General features: G+C 55.2%; 1 protein-coding gene across 1 annotated transcript in view; it reads left to right on the top strand.

Annotated features, from left to right (window-relative positions):
• The window catches only part of ZC3H12D (zinc finger CCCH-type containing 12D), a 32,556-nt gene extending 29,077 nt beyond the window's left edge, over positions 1-3,479 (top strand). The window contains exons 4-5 of the mRNA XM_058289765.2: positions 239-345; positions 1,560-3,479. Of these exons, the coding sequence (XP_058145748.1) occupies positions 239-345; positions 1,560-2,005 (553 nt within the window). The 3' untranslated portion in view covers positions 2,006-3,479. The remainder of the gene's footprint in view (positions 1-238; positions 346-1,559) is intronic.
• Positions 3,480-17,163: the final 13,684 nt, after the last annotated feature.

The raw sequence follows: 17,163 nt of genomic DNA, 5'->3' as shown, positions 1-17,163 counted from the left end.
AGCCTGCACTGTCAAGTTCCTAGGTGGGGGGAGGGGGGCGCACTGACACCGCCAGGGGCTGGATCCAAGGGGTGCAGAGGGTGGGCGGGCACGCGGCGGGGAAGGCCGAGAGCACCCCCATTGGTGGGGTGAGCCCCGGACACCCCCACCCCACCCCTGGGCGCCCGTGGGCGCTTGGGCCCCTGGCCGCATCAGGGCTCCGTGGCACTGGCAGTGCCCCCCTGCGCTTGTTTTCCAGGTTCATGCCTCCCGATGACCCCCTGGGCCGTCGCGGGCCCACCCTGAGCAGCTTCCTGAGCAGGCGGCCGGAGCCCCCCGAGCCGGGGTGGCCACGCTGCCCCTACGGTGGGTGGCGGCCTCGTGGCAGGGCCCTTCAGGGGGTGGGGGCCTAGGGGGCAGGTCGCCGGTGACTTCTGTCCTGGCTCAGCTGGGTGGCCTTGGAGAGGCCACCTGGCCTCTGGGGACAGGGTCCTGCAGGGGTCATCTCGTGCGTGGGAGCATCAGGGAGGGCCCGGGCAGGGGCCCCACTCGGGGCAGGGTGGTGTCGTGGAGCGGGAGGCCCGGCGCCCCCAGCTCCCCTCCTCAGCCCCTTCACCTGGCACCTGATGGCCGTGTCCTGGGTCCCCTCCCCGCAGTGGCGTCATGGAGGGAGGATCTGACCCCAGAGCCGCCGGGACCCCGTGCGGCCAGCTCTCTCACCACCTTGCACTCGCACGCACCTTGGCATGTCCCTTAAGGCCCCGTCGTGGTCCGGTGCGCGCGACGGTTCCATAAAGCCTTGGGCATTAGGGTGACCAGCCCTGTTTAGCTCCCGGTCGCCTCCCCTGGGTGGTAAACCATCGGATCATCTCTGTTAGAACCGGCCAGGGAGACGGCTGTGGTTCCACAAGGGGTGTGGGCCAGGAGGGAAACTGAGGCAGCACCGGGGGTGCAACCCTCCCAGGGCAGCCACTTCCCGCCCTCTATCCCCGTCCCCTGCCCCCCCCCCCCAAGTTGTCCTGCCCACAGGGTCCTGAGCTGGAGGCCCCTGGGTGCCGAGGTCCCTGGTCAAAGGGAGGAGAGCCCACCCACTCTGGCCAGGGTGCTGGGCCCGCTGCCCCACGCCCTGCGCACCTCGCCGGGAGGGGAGGCCACTTTCCAGGGTGGAAGGACTGCGGGGGGAGCTGCAAGGAGGGAGGGAGCGCTGGAAGGAAAGAGGGGCGCCCAGAGGCAGGAAAGGGGGGGTTCTGGGGAGGGAGGGAGGGGCCCCGGGGAAGGGAGCGCCAGGAAGGAAAGAGGGGTGCCCAGGGGCAGGAAAGGGGGTTCCGGAGAGGGAGAGGAGGGAGAGGAGGAGGGAAGGAGGGAGGGAGGGAGGGGCCCCGGGGAGGGAGAGGAGGGAGAGGAGGGAGAGGAGGGAAAGGAGGAGGGAGAGGAGGGAGAGGAGGGAGAGGAGGGAGAGGAGGGAAAGGAGGAGGGAGAGGAGGAGGGAGGAGGGAGGGGCTCCGGGGAGCGAGCCCCCTGCGCGCCCCCGAGCCCCGCGCGCCCCCCTCACCCGGAGCCTCTCGCCCCGCCCCTTCCAGGCAAGAAGTGCACGTACGGCGCCAAGTGCAAGTTCCACCACCCCGAGCGGCCGCGGCGCGCGCCCCCGGCGGTGGCCGACGAGCTGCGCGCGCACGCGGCGGGCCTGGACCGCAGCTTCGCGCGCCTGGCCTGCGGCGACAGCCCCGGGCCCCCGGCGTCGTGGCCCGCGCGCCCGGGAGCCCCCGGCGCCGCCCCGGAGCCGCAGGACGCGCGGGCCCAGGCGCGGGGTGGCGGCCCCGGGGACCCGCCCGGCCCCCGCCTGCAGCCCCGAGCCCCGCGGGCGCCCGCGCCGGGCCGGGCCCCCGTTTGCCCGCGGTGCTCCGAGCTGGGCCGTGTGGCCCGCGCCTCCGGGGGAGCGCACGGCCCGGGGGACCCCGACGGGCCCCGCGCAGGCCTCGCCCGCCCGCCTCCCGGGGCCCCTTCTCCTCCTGCGGGGGACCCCTGAGCAGCCGAGGCGCCCGCCCTGGGGACCCACCCACGGAGCTGGGCTGCCCGAGTGCGGTAGGGCACCGTGTCCTGACCCCTGGGTGCGCCCGCAATCCACAAGTAGCACATCACAACTGCACACCCAGCAACACGCATGCACCGCACACACCGCCCTTCCCTGCCACCCCCCACCACCACGGCCCACCCGTGCCCACACCACACATGCACACCAACCTGTTTTTTCCAGCCACCCTTGGTGGCACTTTGGGGTCCAGAGCAGGGCTGAGCCTCAGTCCCCAGGTTTACTGCCCCCTCCTACCAGCTCCTGGTTTGAATTTTGGGGCTCCCAGTGGATGAGAAATGGGGGTGGCGCCCCACCCATTCCCAGGTGGATCCCAGCTCTCGGGGCTTCTTAGGGCCATTCAACCGGGCAGTGCCAGGGGCCTCACAGTAGAAAACCAGCCCCTGAGCAGGCCCCCCTCCACTTATTGCCAGGCTGGCTGCGTCCATTCCAAGGAGATGCTTCCCGTGATGGGCGCCGTCCCCTGCTAGATGCAGCGACCTTGTGTGTCCCTGGGGTTCCTTTTGTTTTTTTATATTTTTTAGGAGGTACTGGGGATTGAACCTGGGTCCGTGTACATGGGAAGCAGGTGCTCAAACCACTGAGCTACACCCGCTCCCCCTTTTAGCTTTTAAACTATATACTTAGTGTGGCTTGAGCCAGATGTGCCCTCACCCCTTTTTTTCCAAGGACGATACTGCACCCACATTTGCCCCAATTATTTTGGGACCTCGGGCCCACGCTTTCTAGATCAATTGGATGGATGGGACAAGGGCCGCTTTAGGGCCGCTGTTTGTCGCGCTTGTCTGGCTCCTGGCCGGGACTCATCGCGTTGCTCAGTCGTAGTCGTAGTTGACCTCCTTGGAGGTCAAGTTGGAGTTTTCGTAAGCTGTAAAGCTGTTTTATTTGTGATTAAGATAAGCACAAAAACAAGTGAAGAAAGCACACACATCAAGTGTAACCCCCTTTGGAGTTTTTTCCAAAGCCTTTGTATGTCTTTGAGACACAAAACATAGGAGGGACTGGGGAATGAAGTGGCCTCAGTTGCCAGCTGTTCCCGTGCTCAGAAATAAACCGGTTTTGCCCATACCTGGCCTCTGGTCCGACTGAGCTTTCAGTTTCTCCTCCCGCCACTTTCCCCCCGTTGGCTTTTCATGGTCCCTGTTGAGGGTGTGAAGACTGAGGCTATGGCAGGTTTTGGCACCTGCTGCTCCTGCCATCCCACCCTGGGGTCCACCTTCCTGGGAGAAGCTGTGAGCCCAAAGCAAGGCTGTCCCTTTGCTGGATGTCCAGCAGGTTGTCCCCAGGGAGCCAGCGGCCTGTCCGCTTCCTGGACATTCCAGTCCTCACCACCTAACTTCGAAGGCATCCACACTGCTCCTCGGTTTGAAAAAACCCGCCGCCCCGGTCGAGTCTTCGGCTGAGTCCTTGGTTGCTCACATCAGGCGAGCCCTGTGCCACGCAGGGTTTGTTTCCGAGACGGCCGCCCAGAGGCCTCTCCTGGAAGGGGGTTTGGGGCAGAACTGCAGGACCTCGGAGGGAGGCGAATGGACACAGGGCATCCCAGCTCTTGGTACCAGGTTGAACTTGGACGGAGCAATGAGCGGCTGCCAGCTGCCCGGCAGAGCCTGTCCAGCCCTTGGAGTGGGGGGAGAGCACAGGAGGAGAAGGGGGGAAGCCCCACGACTGGGAAGCAGGGGAGGAGAGGCCAGAGGGCAGCAGTGAGGAGTAGGGTCCTAGAGAAATTCGCTGGAGCCACCAACACCCAACAGGGAGCCAGGACAAGCTACGTAGCTTCTGGGGGCAGGGGGCAGTGCAGAAGGAAACTGTGAGGTGCTTGGTTCAAAAGCCATTGGAATTTCAAGATGGTGGCAGTAGAGCGTTAAACCCTGTGCGGGGCCCAGGGGGACCCCCCAGCTCCCACGCCCGCAAGACCAGCCCGGCTCGGAGTTATTGGAAAGCCAAGTTACAGAATGTTCTCCACGCTCCCCGGGGAGTGAAAGAGGTCAGAGCCCAAGATGTGAACTGGAGGCCAGCGATGGCTGTTACTTTATGCCACCCTGATCGTGGGACTTTGTCACGGCAGCCCTGGAAGCCAAGGCAGAGGCTTGCCCACTCCCCCTGCTTCCCCAGCTCAGGCCCCCACCCAGCCCTCCCCCTGGGGGAGAGCCCACCGCAGCCACCCGGGGCCGAGCTGAGCGTCCCTGGCTCTCCCTGCCCGCCCCGTGATGGAGGTGCCTGGGTGCCAGCGGGGGCTGCCCTGAGACGGGTAGCAGGCTCTGGTTCAAGCACCTAGTGGGTGCAGCCGCGCTGCCTGGAGCCAGGACTCTCCTTTCTGGCTCTTTCTCAGCTCTTGCCAGTTGCTGGCATGCTCCCAGCTGGGGGCCCTGCGACGCAGCCTCGGACACGTCCTCGGGAGGACTCGGACCCAGCAGGCTTGGGCGACGCGCCCGTCCCCAAGCACCCCGAGGGAAGCCCCCAGCGGGTCCAGCCCCGCCGGGCCGGGGCGTCCCCTGGGATGGTCAGCCGCTGCCAGACCCTCACAGCGGGGTGGGGAGCTGTCCCGCAAAGAAGGAGGCGGGTCTCGGGCAGACCACGCACCTGCCCACCGAGATGCCCACAACTGGGGGCTGGTGCTGCCCGCCCGCCTCCATGCCAGCCCTTCTGTTTAGCCTCTTTTTAAAAATTTTATTTCCAAAACAATTTAAAAAAATAAACTTTTATTTCTCTCCCCTTCCCCCTCTGCCCCCCCATTGTCTGCTCTCTGTGTCTATTCGTTGTGTGTTCTTCTGTGATCGCGTCTATCCTTATCAGTGGCGCGGGAATCTGTGTCTCTTTTCGTTGCGTCATCTTGTTGTGTCAGCTCTCCATGTGTGCGGTGCCATTCCTGGGCAGGCTGCACTTTCTTTGGCGCTGGATGGCTCTCCTTATGGGGTGCATTCCTTGCGTGTGGGGCTCCCCTACGTGGGGGACACCCCTGTGTGGCACAGCACTCCCTGCACGCATCAGCCTGCACATGGGCCAGCTCCACACCGGTCAAGGAGGCCCGGGGTTTGAACCATGGACCTCCCATGTAGTAGGCAGACGCTCAATCCGTTGAGCCATATCCACTTCCCCGGTTTATCCTCTTTCTCGCAAGCCAGGAAAACCTGGCGTATGCGCCTGCAGACCCCCACCCTCCCTGGGGGGTGAGCAGGAAGTCTTGTCAGATGGGCGTGCAGGTGGGACCCCTGGGCGTGGGGGCGGTGGGAAAGGGGCTCCTGAGGCACCCTCCGCATTTAGGCTTGAGTCACCGCAGCTGAGTGGACGATGGGAGGATGGCTGTGCTCGGGGCAGAGCCACCCCAGAACCCGGGCACGGGAGAGGCCCTGAAAAAAGAAATGGGAATGGGGAGCGGATGTAGCTCAGGTGGTTGAGCACCTGCTTCCCATGTACGAGGTCCTGGGTTCGAATCCTGGTACCTCATAAGAAATAAAGGGAACGAGAAGGCTAAGGGGCACAGGGCCGGCGGCGGCTGAGCACCTGTCCTGACCGACGCGTGGACAAGGCTGGGGCACCCCTCAAGGAGGGGTCGCCGGAGGCAGCAGTTTGCCTCTCTCTGAAGTGAAGCCCCCTCTCGAAAACTGGGTGTGCGTGATGAAATCAAGACTCAAAGGCAGGCGTCCCTGAGTGAGGCCGGTGCAGGGACATTTCCCCCCAGGGAAGCTGGGAGCACGGGGCGCCAGGGAACCAGCCTTGGCGGGACAGCCCGGCCACCCCACCATCTGGGGAAGGGTCCCCAGACAGGAGCGCGTTCCGGCCCCGCCTCCCTCAGCTCTCACCCTCGCCCTCTGAGGCTAAGCCCACTCTGGCGACGGTGGAGGACTGGGTCCCCGCCATCCTCAGGGACATGGTGACACTGAAAACACTTTGGGTCCCTGAGCTGATCTTAGGGACTGTGGGGGGAGGGGAAGGGCAGAACCCAGGTCTTAAAATGAAGGAAAGGGGCTTTGGGCAGTGTCGGGTATTGACAGGTAGCGGGGTGGACGTGGGTGCTGATTCTGGGGCCAGGGAAGTCTCCGAGTCTGGTGCCGCCCCCCTAAGTGAGCGGCCCTCTGCCTGTTCGGGGGGGCGCTCAGGTCTGGCCAGAAGAGAGAAAATCAGCATTGGCGACATGCATAATGTCTCGTACAGACTTTTTTTTTTAAATAGGTGTTTTAATTTTTTTTAGATTAAAAAAAAATTTATTTCTCCCCCTGTCCCTCCCGCTGTCTGCTCTCTGGGTCCATTCGCTGTGTGTTCTTCTGGGTCTGCTTGTATTCTCACTGGAGAGCTCTGGGAATCGATCCTGGGACCTTCCGGAGTGGGAGAGAGGTGATCATTCTCTTGCGACACCTCAGCTCCCTGGTCTGCTGCGTCTCTTATTGTCTCTCCTCATGTCTCTTTTTGTTGCGTCATCTTGCTGCGCCAGCTCTCCTTGTGGGCCAGCACTCCTGCATGGGTCAGCACTCTGCACAGGCCAGTGCTTCACGTGGGCCAGCTCGCCTTCACCAGGAGGCCCTGGGCATCGAACCCTGGACCTCCTATATGGTAGGCAGGAGCCCAACTGCTTGAGCCACATCTGCTTCCCTCGTACAGGTTTAATATGATGTTGATGTCTACAATCATGGACCTCATTTCATTGCTGTGACAAATGCTGTCCATGCTTCAGCCTACCTCTGTGGGCCAAAAGTGCTGATTTGTTCAGTAATGGGTCTAGGTAATGAAGTTTTTCTACCAAAGGGGTTTATTGAAAAGACATCAACGGGAAAAAAAATGAAAAAAGCTCTAGACGCTTCCCTTCACACCTCCCACCTTACCCTGGTTCTAGGACACACAGCACCCATCCAGAGGCGGCTCACGTTTTAGATGATCACAGAGTTGACACCGAAAATCGGCCAAATTACTGAAGGGATTTCCTGAGTGGACAGTCATTGCTAAGGAGAAGCTTCCCAAAATGGTTTACCAAACGCAAATGTGTGTGTGGGGAGAGGTACATTGTGACACAGACACCTTAAAATCATGAGGCACGTTGGTACCCCTTACGTGCATTCCCATATTCTGTGTCATGTGGTTTCCATATGAATTCAGAGCCCTCTGGGTAAGTGTATTGGGTCAGCCAAAGGGGTGCTGATGCAAAGTACCAGAAATCTGTTGACTTTGGTAAAGGGTATTTGTTTGGGGTAGAAGCTTACAGACATAAGGAAAGAGTCCAACTCAAGGTACCATAAGAGGTACTTTCTCACCCAAAGTCATTGGCCGTGTGTTGGAGCAAGATGGCGGGCGATGAATGTGAGGGTTCAGCCTACCTCTTCCCTCTTAAGGCTCCGTGGTCCCAGCTTCTTCTGATCTCAGCCGTAGGCTGGCGTAAGGCTTGTCCCTCTGCCCAGGGCTGGTTTCTTTCCGGGCCCAGCTGCTCTGCTTGCTCCACGAGGCCAGCTGGAGACTCTAAGGCTCATCTCTCCTCCCAGGGCCTCTGCCGTGTCTGTGCAGCCGTCTCTCTTCCTCTGTGTTGTTCTGCTCTGTGTCTGCTTCCAAGTGAGAGTCTGTTTTATCAGCCCACCAAGGAGGCTGGGACTCAACGTTGAGTTGCACTCTAATGACGTGTAGCAGTTTGATTTTATTTATGAATTCCCCCTAAAAAGATAAGGGATTATGTTTGTAAACTTATCTGTTCCCTTGGGCATGTCACCTTTTGCTTCTATTAAATCCAGAGGTTTTACTTTATTAAATCAATATAGGGCTTCGATATCACCAGATCATTAGGGCATGCCGGGTTGAGTCCATGTGCCCTTCGTGGGGATAAAACAGACCCTCACACGGAAGTAAAATACACAGAAGCAGATACACAGGAAGAGAGAGTGCTCCATAGACACGGCTCCGGGAAGAGAGATGAGCCTGAAAAGTCTATAGCTGACCTTGTGGAGCGAGGAGAGCAGCTGCACCCAGAAAAAGACGAGCCCCAGGGAGAGAGATGAGCCCTCTGCCAGCCCACAGCTGAGATGGGAAGAAGCTGGGACCACTGAGCCTCAAGAGGAAGAGGAAGCTGAGCCCTCGCAGACACCGCCTGCCATCTTGAGTCAACACGTGGCAATGGACTTTGGGTGAGAAAGTACCTCTTATGGCACCTTGAGGTAGACTCTTTAGGGCCTGGTAAATGCAAGCTTCTACCCCAAATAAATACCCTTTATGAAACTAACAGGCTTCTGGTACTTTGTAACACAGCACTCCTTTGGTTGACTAATCCAACGTGGTTGAATCAAAGCCCTAATCTTAACATGATTTAATCAGATGTCTCAGCTGCGTCTAATACAATCAAAGGGTTTTCACACTTAGAGGAACAGACCAGTTTACAAACACAATCTATACCTTTTTTTTGGAATTCATAAAGAATATCAAACTGCCACAGTAGGTTTTATCTGCCCCATTTTACAGACGAAATAACCTGAGGCTCACAGAGGTGACTCATCTAAGATCACTCAGCTGGAAAGTGATGGGTTCTGGAGGTGGAGCCAAGAGACCAACCCAGGGTTCTTTCCACTGAGCAGGGATTGGGGAGGGGTCCTTGGCCACCTGCAGTGTGGACTTAGCGCTTGGCGGCTGAAGAGCTGGCCATGCCTCCGGCAGCCCAAGGGCGAACGCAGCTCTCCTTCCTACCGTCTTCTGTGTGCCCTTGGGAATGTATCTTAACCACTCAGCGCCTCCATTTTCTCACCAGTCCAATGGGCGCAGGACACTGAGGTATCAGATGGTTGAGGATTCAGCGAGCGTTGGGCAATGGTCAACCCAGCAACTGCAGGGCGTGTTGGCAACTATCATGATACATTGTTGCCTGCAGAGGTGAACGCTGGCTGGAGGCAGCGCCAATGGATTTTTGCTTTAGGTCTTCAGTCACCTAGGACTGGGGTGGGAGTGCGTGAGGAAGTTTTTTCCCCACGTGGACATTCTTTTCCCACTATCGACTCCCACTGCACATCAAGTTCCTGCTTCTGGGCTCTCAGTCCTGTCCCCCGCGCCTGTGCCAACAGCACAGCATCTCAATTAAAGTAGCTCTGGAGTGAGTCTTGAGGTTTGGAATGTCACTGAGCTCTCCAAGGGCAGGGCTCTCTAACCACTGGATTCCAGGCTCTGAAAACCAGAGTACACAGCAGGACCTCAGTAAGTCTTTGCTGGGAAGCAGTTATGGCTCAACAGCGTGTCCGCCTACCACATGGAGGGTGCAGGGTTCAAACCCAGGGCCTCCTGACCTGTGTGGAGCTGGCCCATGCACAGTGCTGCCACATAAGGAGTGCCGTGCCACACAGGGGTGCCCCTGTGTAGGGGAGCCCCACACACAAGGAGTGCGCCCCCTAAGGAGAGCTGCCCCACGCAAAAAAGGCACAACCCACCCAGGAGCGGCACCGCACACACGGAGAGCTGACGCAGCAAGATGATGCAACAAAAAGAGACACAGATTCCCAGTGCTGCCAGATAATGCAAGCAGACGCAGAAGAACACACAGCTAATGGACACAGAGAGCAGACAACTGGGGTGGTGGGGGGTGGGGGTGGGGTTAAATAAAATAAATCTTAAAAAAGTAAATAAAAATAAAAAACATTCCAGGGAGCAGATGTGACTTGAGCCAGTTGAGCGCCCGCCTCCCATATGGGAGGCCCCAGGTTCAGTTCCTGGTGCTTCCCGAAAAAAAAGCAACAAGCAAAACAAACAAAAACACCAACTCAGGGAAGCTGACGTGGCTCAGTGGTTGAGCACTGGCTTCCCACGTCAGAGGTCCTGGGTTCAATCTCTCACCCCGGGTACCTAAAAAAAAAAAACCCAAACCCCAAAAAGGGGGTGGTCACATTCCAACACGTTCCAAGTCGCACCCCTGATCAGCTTGCTTGGGGACGGAAAAAGGGATGTGCTCTAACCCCCGAGGTCTTTTCCGACCCACCCTCAGAACTAGTTCTTCCGCTTAAATTATGTTCCAGGCGCTGTCAAAGGGCCTCCAGCGCCGCGCGGGGTGGAGCTCGGCTGCCTTGCCTTCTGGAAGGGGAGGAAAAAAGCAGCTGACAGCCTGGAAACGTCGGGTCTACCTGCTTGGCCGTCATGCAGTCCAGCCCTGAGCCTTCCTTCTCTTCCCCCCCCAGGGCAGGAGGCCTCCCCCCACTCCCCCGCTCCGCCCCCTGCAGCCCTGCGATCCCCGCGCTGACCACCAGGGGTCGCTGTCGGCGCGCGGCCGGGGAGCCTTCCCCTGGGGCCGTGGGTGAAGGTGACCGCGCAGGTGCAGCCTGCTGGCACCTGCTCTCCGGCCTTTCGCGAGCGAGGCTGTCAGAGCTGGCACCTCGAGTGACGGGCCAGGCAAACAGAAGATGCTTTCATGTCGCGTACTGAAATTCATAATGACACATTGCAAACATACAGAAAGGAATACCGCGAAGGCCTGAGTCTTACTGAATTTGAACATTTGCCATGATGGCCTCAGTTGTTTTTGTTTTTCAAGAAATAAAACATTGTACACGCCACTGCAGTCCCGCAGATACCCGAGTACTGTTCCTATTCTGCCTTCACTCTCCAGAGGCAACCAGCATCCTGTGTTGGGTGTTTTCCATTCCTGTCCATATTTTTATACCATCACTACATTTATATATCCTCATGAACCTTATATAACATCGTACTGTGTGTTTTAGAATTTTACGTAAATGTTACCATTTACATTACATGTATTATTTTGCAGTTCCTCCCTCCCTCCCTTCCTTCCTCCCCTTCCTTCCTCTCTTTTCTCCTTTCTCCTCCTCTCCTCTCCTCTCCTCTCCTCTCCTCTCCTCTCCTCTCCTCTCCTCTCCTCTCCTCTCCTCTCCTCTCCTCTCCTCTCCTCTCCTCTCCTCTCCTCTCCTCTCCTCTCCTCTCCTCTCCTTCTTTTCTCTTCTCTCCTCTTCTCTTCTCTCCTCTCCTCTCCTCTCCTCTCCTCTCCTCTCCTCTCCTCTCCTCTCCTCTTTTCTTTTCTTTTCTTTTCTTTTCTTTTCTTTTCTTTTCTTTTCTTTTCTTTTCTTTTCTTTTCTTTTCTTTTCTTTTCTTTTCTTTCTCAGCCAAAGGGGTGCTGATGCAAAATACCAGAAATTGGTTGGTTTTTATAAAGAGTATTTACTTGGGGCAGGAGCTTACAGATACCAGGCAATAAGCATAAGTTCCTTCCCTCACCAAAGCCTATTTGGAGCAAGATGGCTGCCGAAGTCTGCAAGGGCTCAGGCTTCCTGGGTTCCTACGTTCCTGGGGCTTGCTTTTCTCTGGCTTCAAGGTTCCTCCCTTCCTGGGGCTGGCTTCTCTTTCCTCTGCGTGCTGACTTCCCAGGGCTCCAGCTTAAGTCTTCAGCATCAAACTCCAACATCAAAACTCCAACATCAGAAAACCCTCAACTCTGTCCTTTGCCATGCCTTTTATCTGTGAGTCCCCACCCACCAAGGGGCGGGGACTCAATGCCCTAATGATGTGGCCCAATTAAAGTCCTAATCTTAACTCAATCAGGCCCAGGTACAGGTCAGATTATAAATATCATCCAATAAATATTTTTGGAATTCATAACCATATCAAACTGCTATAGATGCATTCATGCATATGTTAGTAGCTCTGGCTTATTTATTTGAACCTCTGTATTCTATTCAATTGTCTCTATAACAATTTATTTATAAACATATGGACTATGTCCAATTTTTTTCTGGTCATTACAAATAAGGTTGCAATGACCATTTTTAAACAAACTTATTTACATATACCATAAAATGGTCATCCATTTTAAGGGTAAAATTCAATGATTTTTAGTAAGTGTAACTAAAGTGCAGTGCAACCATCACCACATATCAGCTTTAGAACATTTTCATCACTCCAGTGAGATCCCTTTTAATCTCTAGTCCCAGCCTGGGCAGCTCCTAAGCTATTTTTTTGGATGATTCGTCTCTGTGCTCATTGCAAGAGTTTCTCTCTTCATCTAAGCATGAAATTGCTAAGGCCACAGGCAGGCACATTTTCATCCCAATATTTTGTTTCCTGGGGCTTCCTGTGGTTGAGCCCACCTGCACTGTCTGTGGGGGTGGACGCCCCTTTGTCGACCTCACTGACAGCACTGTGTCCTCTCAAGCTGTTTATTACTTTTGTTCTTTTCTTCTCTTTGGTTATTTTTCTTGCCAGTCTTTGAGTGTAATTCCACTGTTTTTGTTTTTCATTTTTGAATTTACTTATTTTATTTTTTATTTTACTTTTTTTTTTTCCTAAGGAGGTACCAGGGATCATACCCGGGACCTCGTACATGGAAGCAGATGCTCAAAGCACTGAGCTACACCTGCTTGCCATGCTGTTGTTTTAATATACATTTTCTTCATCTCCATCTTTTGGTGTTCTCAGCTTTCTGAGTTTCCTCTTCTGTGAATTGCCTATTCAGAACTTTTGCCCATTTTCCAGAGTGTCATTTTTTTTTTTCTTTTTGATTCACAGGAGTTCCTTAGCTATTCTGGATAATAATTCTTTTTCAGTTACCTGCTTTGGCCATACTTTCTGTGTTTTATCTCAACTCTGTTATGGACTTTTGTTGGACAGAGGTTGTAATTTTTTTTAAAAAATTTATTTCTCTCCCCTTCCTTCCCACCCCAGTTGTCTGTTCTCTGTGTCTATTTGCTGCATCTTCTTTGTCCACTTCTGTTGTCAGCAGCAAGGGAATCTGTGTTTCTTTTTGCTGCATCATCTTGTTGTGTCAGCTCTCCGTGTGTGTGGTGCCATTCTTAGGCAGACTGCACTTTCTTTCACGCTGGGTGACTCTCCTTATGGGGTGCACTCCTTGCGTGTGGGGCTCCCCTACGTGGGGACACCCCTGCGTGGCACAGCACTCCTTGCGCGCATCAGCACTGTGTGTGGGCCAGCTGCACCCGGGTCAAGGAGGCCCGGGGTTTGAACCGCAGACCTCCCATGTGGTAGACGGACACCCTAACCACTGGGCCAAGTCCGCCACCAGGTTGTAATTTTTAAAAAATAATAAACCTTATCTTGTGGAGAAGTTTTAGGTTTACAGAAAAATTACACAAAAGTAGAGAGTTTCCATATACTTCCCCCCATCAAACATACAGTCTTCCCTATTATTAACATCTTGCATTAACAGGATACATTTATTACAATTGATGAATCCCTGTCGATACAGTCTTTTTTTTTTTTTTTATTTTTTATTATCCCCCCCCCCCATTATCTGCTCTCTGTGTCCATTCGCTGTGTTTTCTTCTGTGACCGCTTCTATCCTTATCAGCAGCACTGGGAATCTGTTTCTTTTTGTTGCGTCATCCTGCTGTGTCAGCTCTCCGCGTGTGCGGCGCCATTCCTGGGCAGGCTGCACTTTCTTTCGCACTGGGTGGCTCTCCTTACGGGGTGCACTCCTTGCGTGTGGGGCTCCACTATGTGGGGGACACCCCTGCGTGGCAGGGCACTCCTTGTGCACATCAGCACTGCGCATGGGCCAGCTCCACACAGGTCAGGAGGCCCGGGGTTTGAACTGTGGACCTCCCATGTGGTAGACGGGCGTCCTAACCACTGGGCCAAGTCCGCTTCCCACGATACAGTCTTAATAACTAAAGCCCATGTGACATTTTCCAGAACCCCCAAGTCCATGGTGGGCTGGAGTCTGTGCTGCTGCTCTACTGCCCCATTCCACGGGCTCCTGCTGGATAAAAATGGGTAAGAGTTGTGAGGAAATTAACACGCACCTTTCTAAATAGATCAAAGTGTAAGCTAGCAGGAGAGCTAATATTCAAACAATGAGCACTTGGCAACAAAGCTTTCTAGGGTACCACTGAATATTTCCATACTCTTTCATGGCTGAAATAGCCCTTCCTCAAAACTTAATTCTGGCTCATGTACATTCTGGGGATTTGCAACAGTGAAAACCACATTTATGATGGTAAATTATCAATACGGTACCAAGAGAGCCAAATATGGGGCTTTGCCTTCTGTAGTAGTTTGATATGGTTTATGAATTCCAAAAATAGGGATTGGATTATGTTTGTAGACTGGTCTGTTCCTCTGGGCATATTAGATTATCTTGGATTCAGAGGTTTCACTTTTACTTGATTAAACACTGATTAAGGCTTTGATTGGACCACGTTGGTAGGACATTGAGTCTCCGCCCCTTTGGTGGGTGGGAAGTCACAGAGAAACGGGACCGCAGAGAAGAGAGGTTGAGATTTTGATATTGGAGCTGGGGAAGTAAACACACAGAGAAGCAGATACGTGAGGCCCTGGGAAGAGAGACAAGCTGTTCACCTGAGAGTCTACAGCTGGCCTTGTGGAGAGAGCAGAGCAGCTGAGCCCAGAGAGAAACGAGCCCCAGGAAGAGAGGAACCCAGGAAGCCTGAAGTCTCGCAGACTTCAGCAGCCATCTTGCTCCAAATAGACTTTGGTGAGGGAAGTAACTTATGCCTGTATCCCAAATAAATACCCTTTATAGAAGCCAACTGATCCCTGGTATTCTGCATCAGCACCACTTTGGCTGACTAATATACAACTTGCTCGGCTTTGAAAGTGCTGTGGCTCACACTGTCCTATGTGAGCAGCTCACATCTGCTGTCCTGTGAGATTAAGCCATCCTAGGAGCTATGGTGGGGGCTGGTGGAGGTGACGACCATACAAATGCACGGCTCAGAGTTGGCCCAAAAGCCCCGGCTGCTGGCCCTCTGGATGCCTGCCCCTACCCCACTCCACGCCTGTTTCCATGAGCTGCTCCCAGCTGGTGCCTGAGCACAGCAGGTCCCGATGAGACGAGATGCTGTTAGACAAGCTTCCTCTCTGTTAGACAAGCTTCGCCCAAGGGCTCCCCACTGGCCTGCCTGAAGAGTCCTTAGAATTGATCTGCACACTGAGGCCTCCTCCTGGGGCCCCTGCTCCCCTCTCTCCGTCAGGGGTGTCAGATCTGCACCGCGGCCTCAAAGCTCTCCCCACCTCCCACTTCCTCCTTCCCGTTCATCTCCTCCAGGACACAGGATGCAGGAGAGGTCCCTAGGATGGGATTTCGAGGGACTTGATCAAGGAGGATGAGAAGATTGGATAGACAAGTCTTCAGCTGACATGGGGCATGTGATGGTTTGAAGCTGGAAGGATCCCAGGAAAGTATGTTCTTGAAGTTAGTCCATTCCTGTTGGCTATGGGCCCATGGTAAGTAGGATCTTTTGGTGAGTAGGATCGTAAGATGTGACCCAGGGCGGTGGACTTGGCCCAGTGGTTAGGGCGTCTGTCTACCACATGGGAGGTGCGCGGTTCAAACCCCGGGCCTCCTTGACCTGTGTGCAGCTGGCCCACGCGCAGTGCTGACGCGCGCAAGGAGTGCCGTGCTACACAGGGTGTCCCCTGCGTAGGGGAGCCCCACGCGCAAGGAGCGCACCCCATAAGGAGAGCCGCCCAGCATGAAAGAAAGTGCAACCTGCCCAGATGTGGCGCCGCACACAGAGAGATGACACAACAAGATGGCGCAACAAAAAGAAACACAGATTCCCGTGCCGTTGACAACAACAGAAGCGGACAAAGAAGACGCAGCAAATAGACACAGAGAAAAGACCACTGGGGTGGGGGGGGGAAGGGGAGAGAAATAAATAAATAAATCTTAAAAAAAAAAAAGATGTGACCCACCTCATTTAGGGTGGGTCTTAATCCTCTTAGAGTCCTTTATACAGGGGGCACTAAAAAGCCACAGACACAGAAAAAAAATGCCTTAGAGTCAGAAGGAGAGGTTCTGGAGGCTGGAATCAGCAGGGCCTAGAGGCACAGAAAGAGGCTCCCGAGAGGCTAGGCCCACGGAGCAGCTGGAAGCGGAAGAGAAGAGGCCTGGAGGAGAGGGGCGAGCCGAGAGGACCGCCCTTGCGCCTTGCCATGTGCTTGGCGGCTCCCAGCTGAGCTCCTGGCAGGTAAGCCTGGAGAAGGCAGAGGCCAGCAGGGCCACCGTTACGCCCTGCCATGTGCCTGATCACAGGCTGTCTCCCCCCAGAACCCAGGCCCATCCCCATGAGACGCAGGGCCCCTCTGTGGACAGCTCCTGCAGGCAGCACCCTCTCGGCCTGGTTGAAATGCTTAGTCTGCCCTGCAGCCTGCACCTCCACCTGCCTGGTCCCCTTTTCTTCCCCCTCTCCTGCCAGGAGGCTCCCCACCTTCTCCCGACCTCCCTCCTTTCACTTGTCACAAGCATGGAGCCCCCCACCCCCTCCACACATCTCACGCGTCCCTCATTTGGTCTCGGTGGCTGCCTGTTGGAGGGTGCAAATGAGCACGGCTGCTTCTCGGATTTAAAGTTTCTATAGCTGGGCCATTGCTTGTGTGAAAAAAAAAGTTAGAATAAAAGGCAGTCTTTAAAAGGACATCAGTTTAACTTTATGAAGATTCAGTGCCCTGTTCTCATTTTTTTCTTATCTTGCTGCAGATCCCTGACAAAACCACTTCTGGGCTGGGGGCTTTGGGAGCCCACGTATGAAGATCGCCCCACCTGACTTTCCTGGTTCCCAGCACAGCGGCTGCTCCTCCCGTGAAGACGCCTGGGGCTGGGTTTGCTCTTCTTTTGGGGTGGTTGGCGTTTACTTTCTCCATTGCTTCCCTGTGGGGATGGGCAGGGATGGGTCTCCCTCCGTCTAAGAGTGCTGATGTGGCTGACAATGGGTGGTTGGTAAATGCCCAGTGTAGAAAAGACTTCATCTTCATGCAGTTTAGGTGACAGCTTCCCTTGGATTTAAAAAAAAAAATCTTTTTAAAAAGGATATACCAGGGATTGAACCCGGGCAGGACCTTGTACATGGGAAGCAGGTGCTCAACCACTGAGCTACATCTGCTCCCCACTTTTTATAAAAGCAAGCCCCCTTGTGGCTTGCTTGCTGTCTGCTCTCTGTGTCCAATCAGTGTGCTTTCTTCTGTGTCTGCTTGTCTCCCTTTGTTGCATCATCTTGCTGTACCAGCTCTCTGTGGGCGTGGGCCATCAGCTCTTTGCAGGTGTGGGCCAGCTTGCCTTCACAAGAGGCCCTGGGGCACAAACCCAGGGCCTCCCATATGGCAGACGGGAGCCCAATTGATTGAGCTACAGCTGCTTCCCTGCTCCCCATTTTTTTTTT

This window comes from Dasypus novemcinctus, chromosome 28 (genome assembly GCF_030445035.2).
Source record: "Dasypus novemcinctus isolate mDasNov1 chromosome 28, mDasNov1.1.hap2, whole genome shotgun sequence".
Lineage (NCBI taxonomy): Eukaryota > Metazoa > Chordata > Mammalia > Cingulata > Dasypodidae > Dasypus > Dasypus novemcinctus.
The sequence above is the reverse complement of the archived record's forward strand: the minus strand, read 5'-3'. Positions and strand labels throughout refer to the sequence as shown.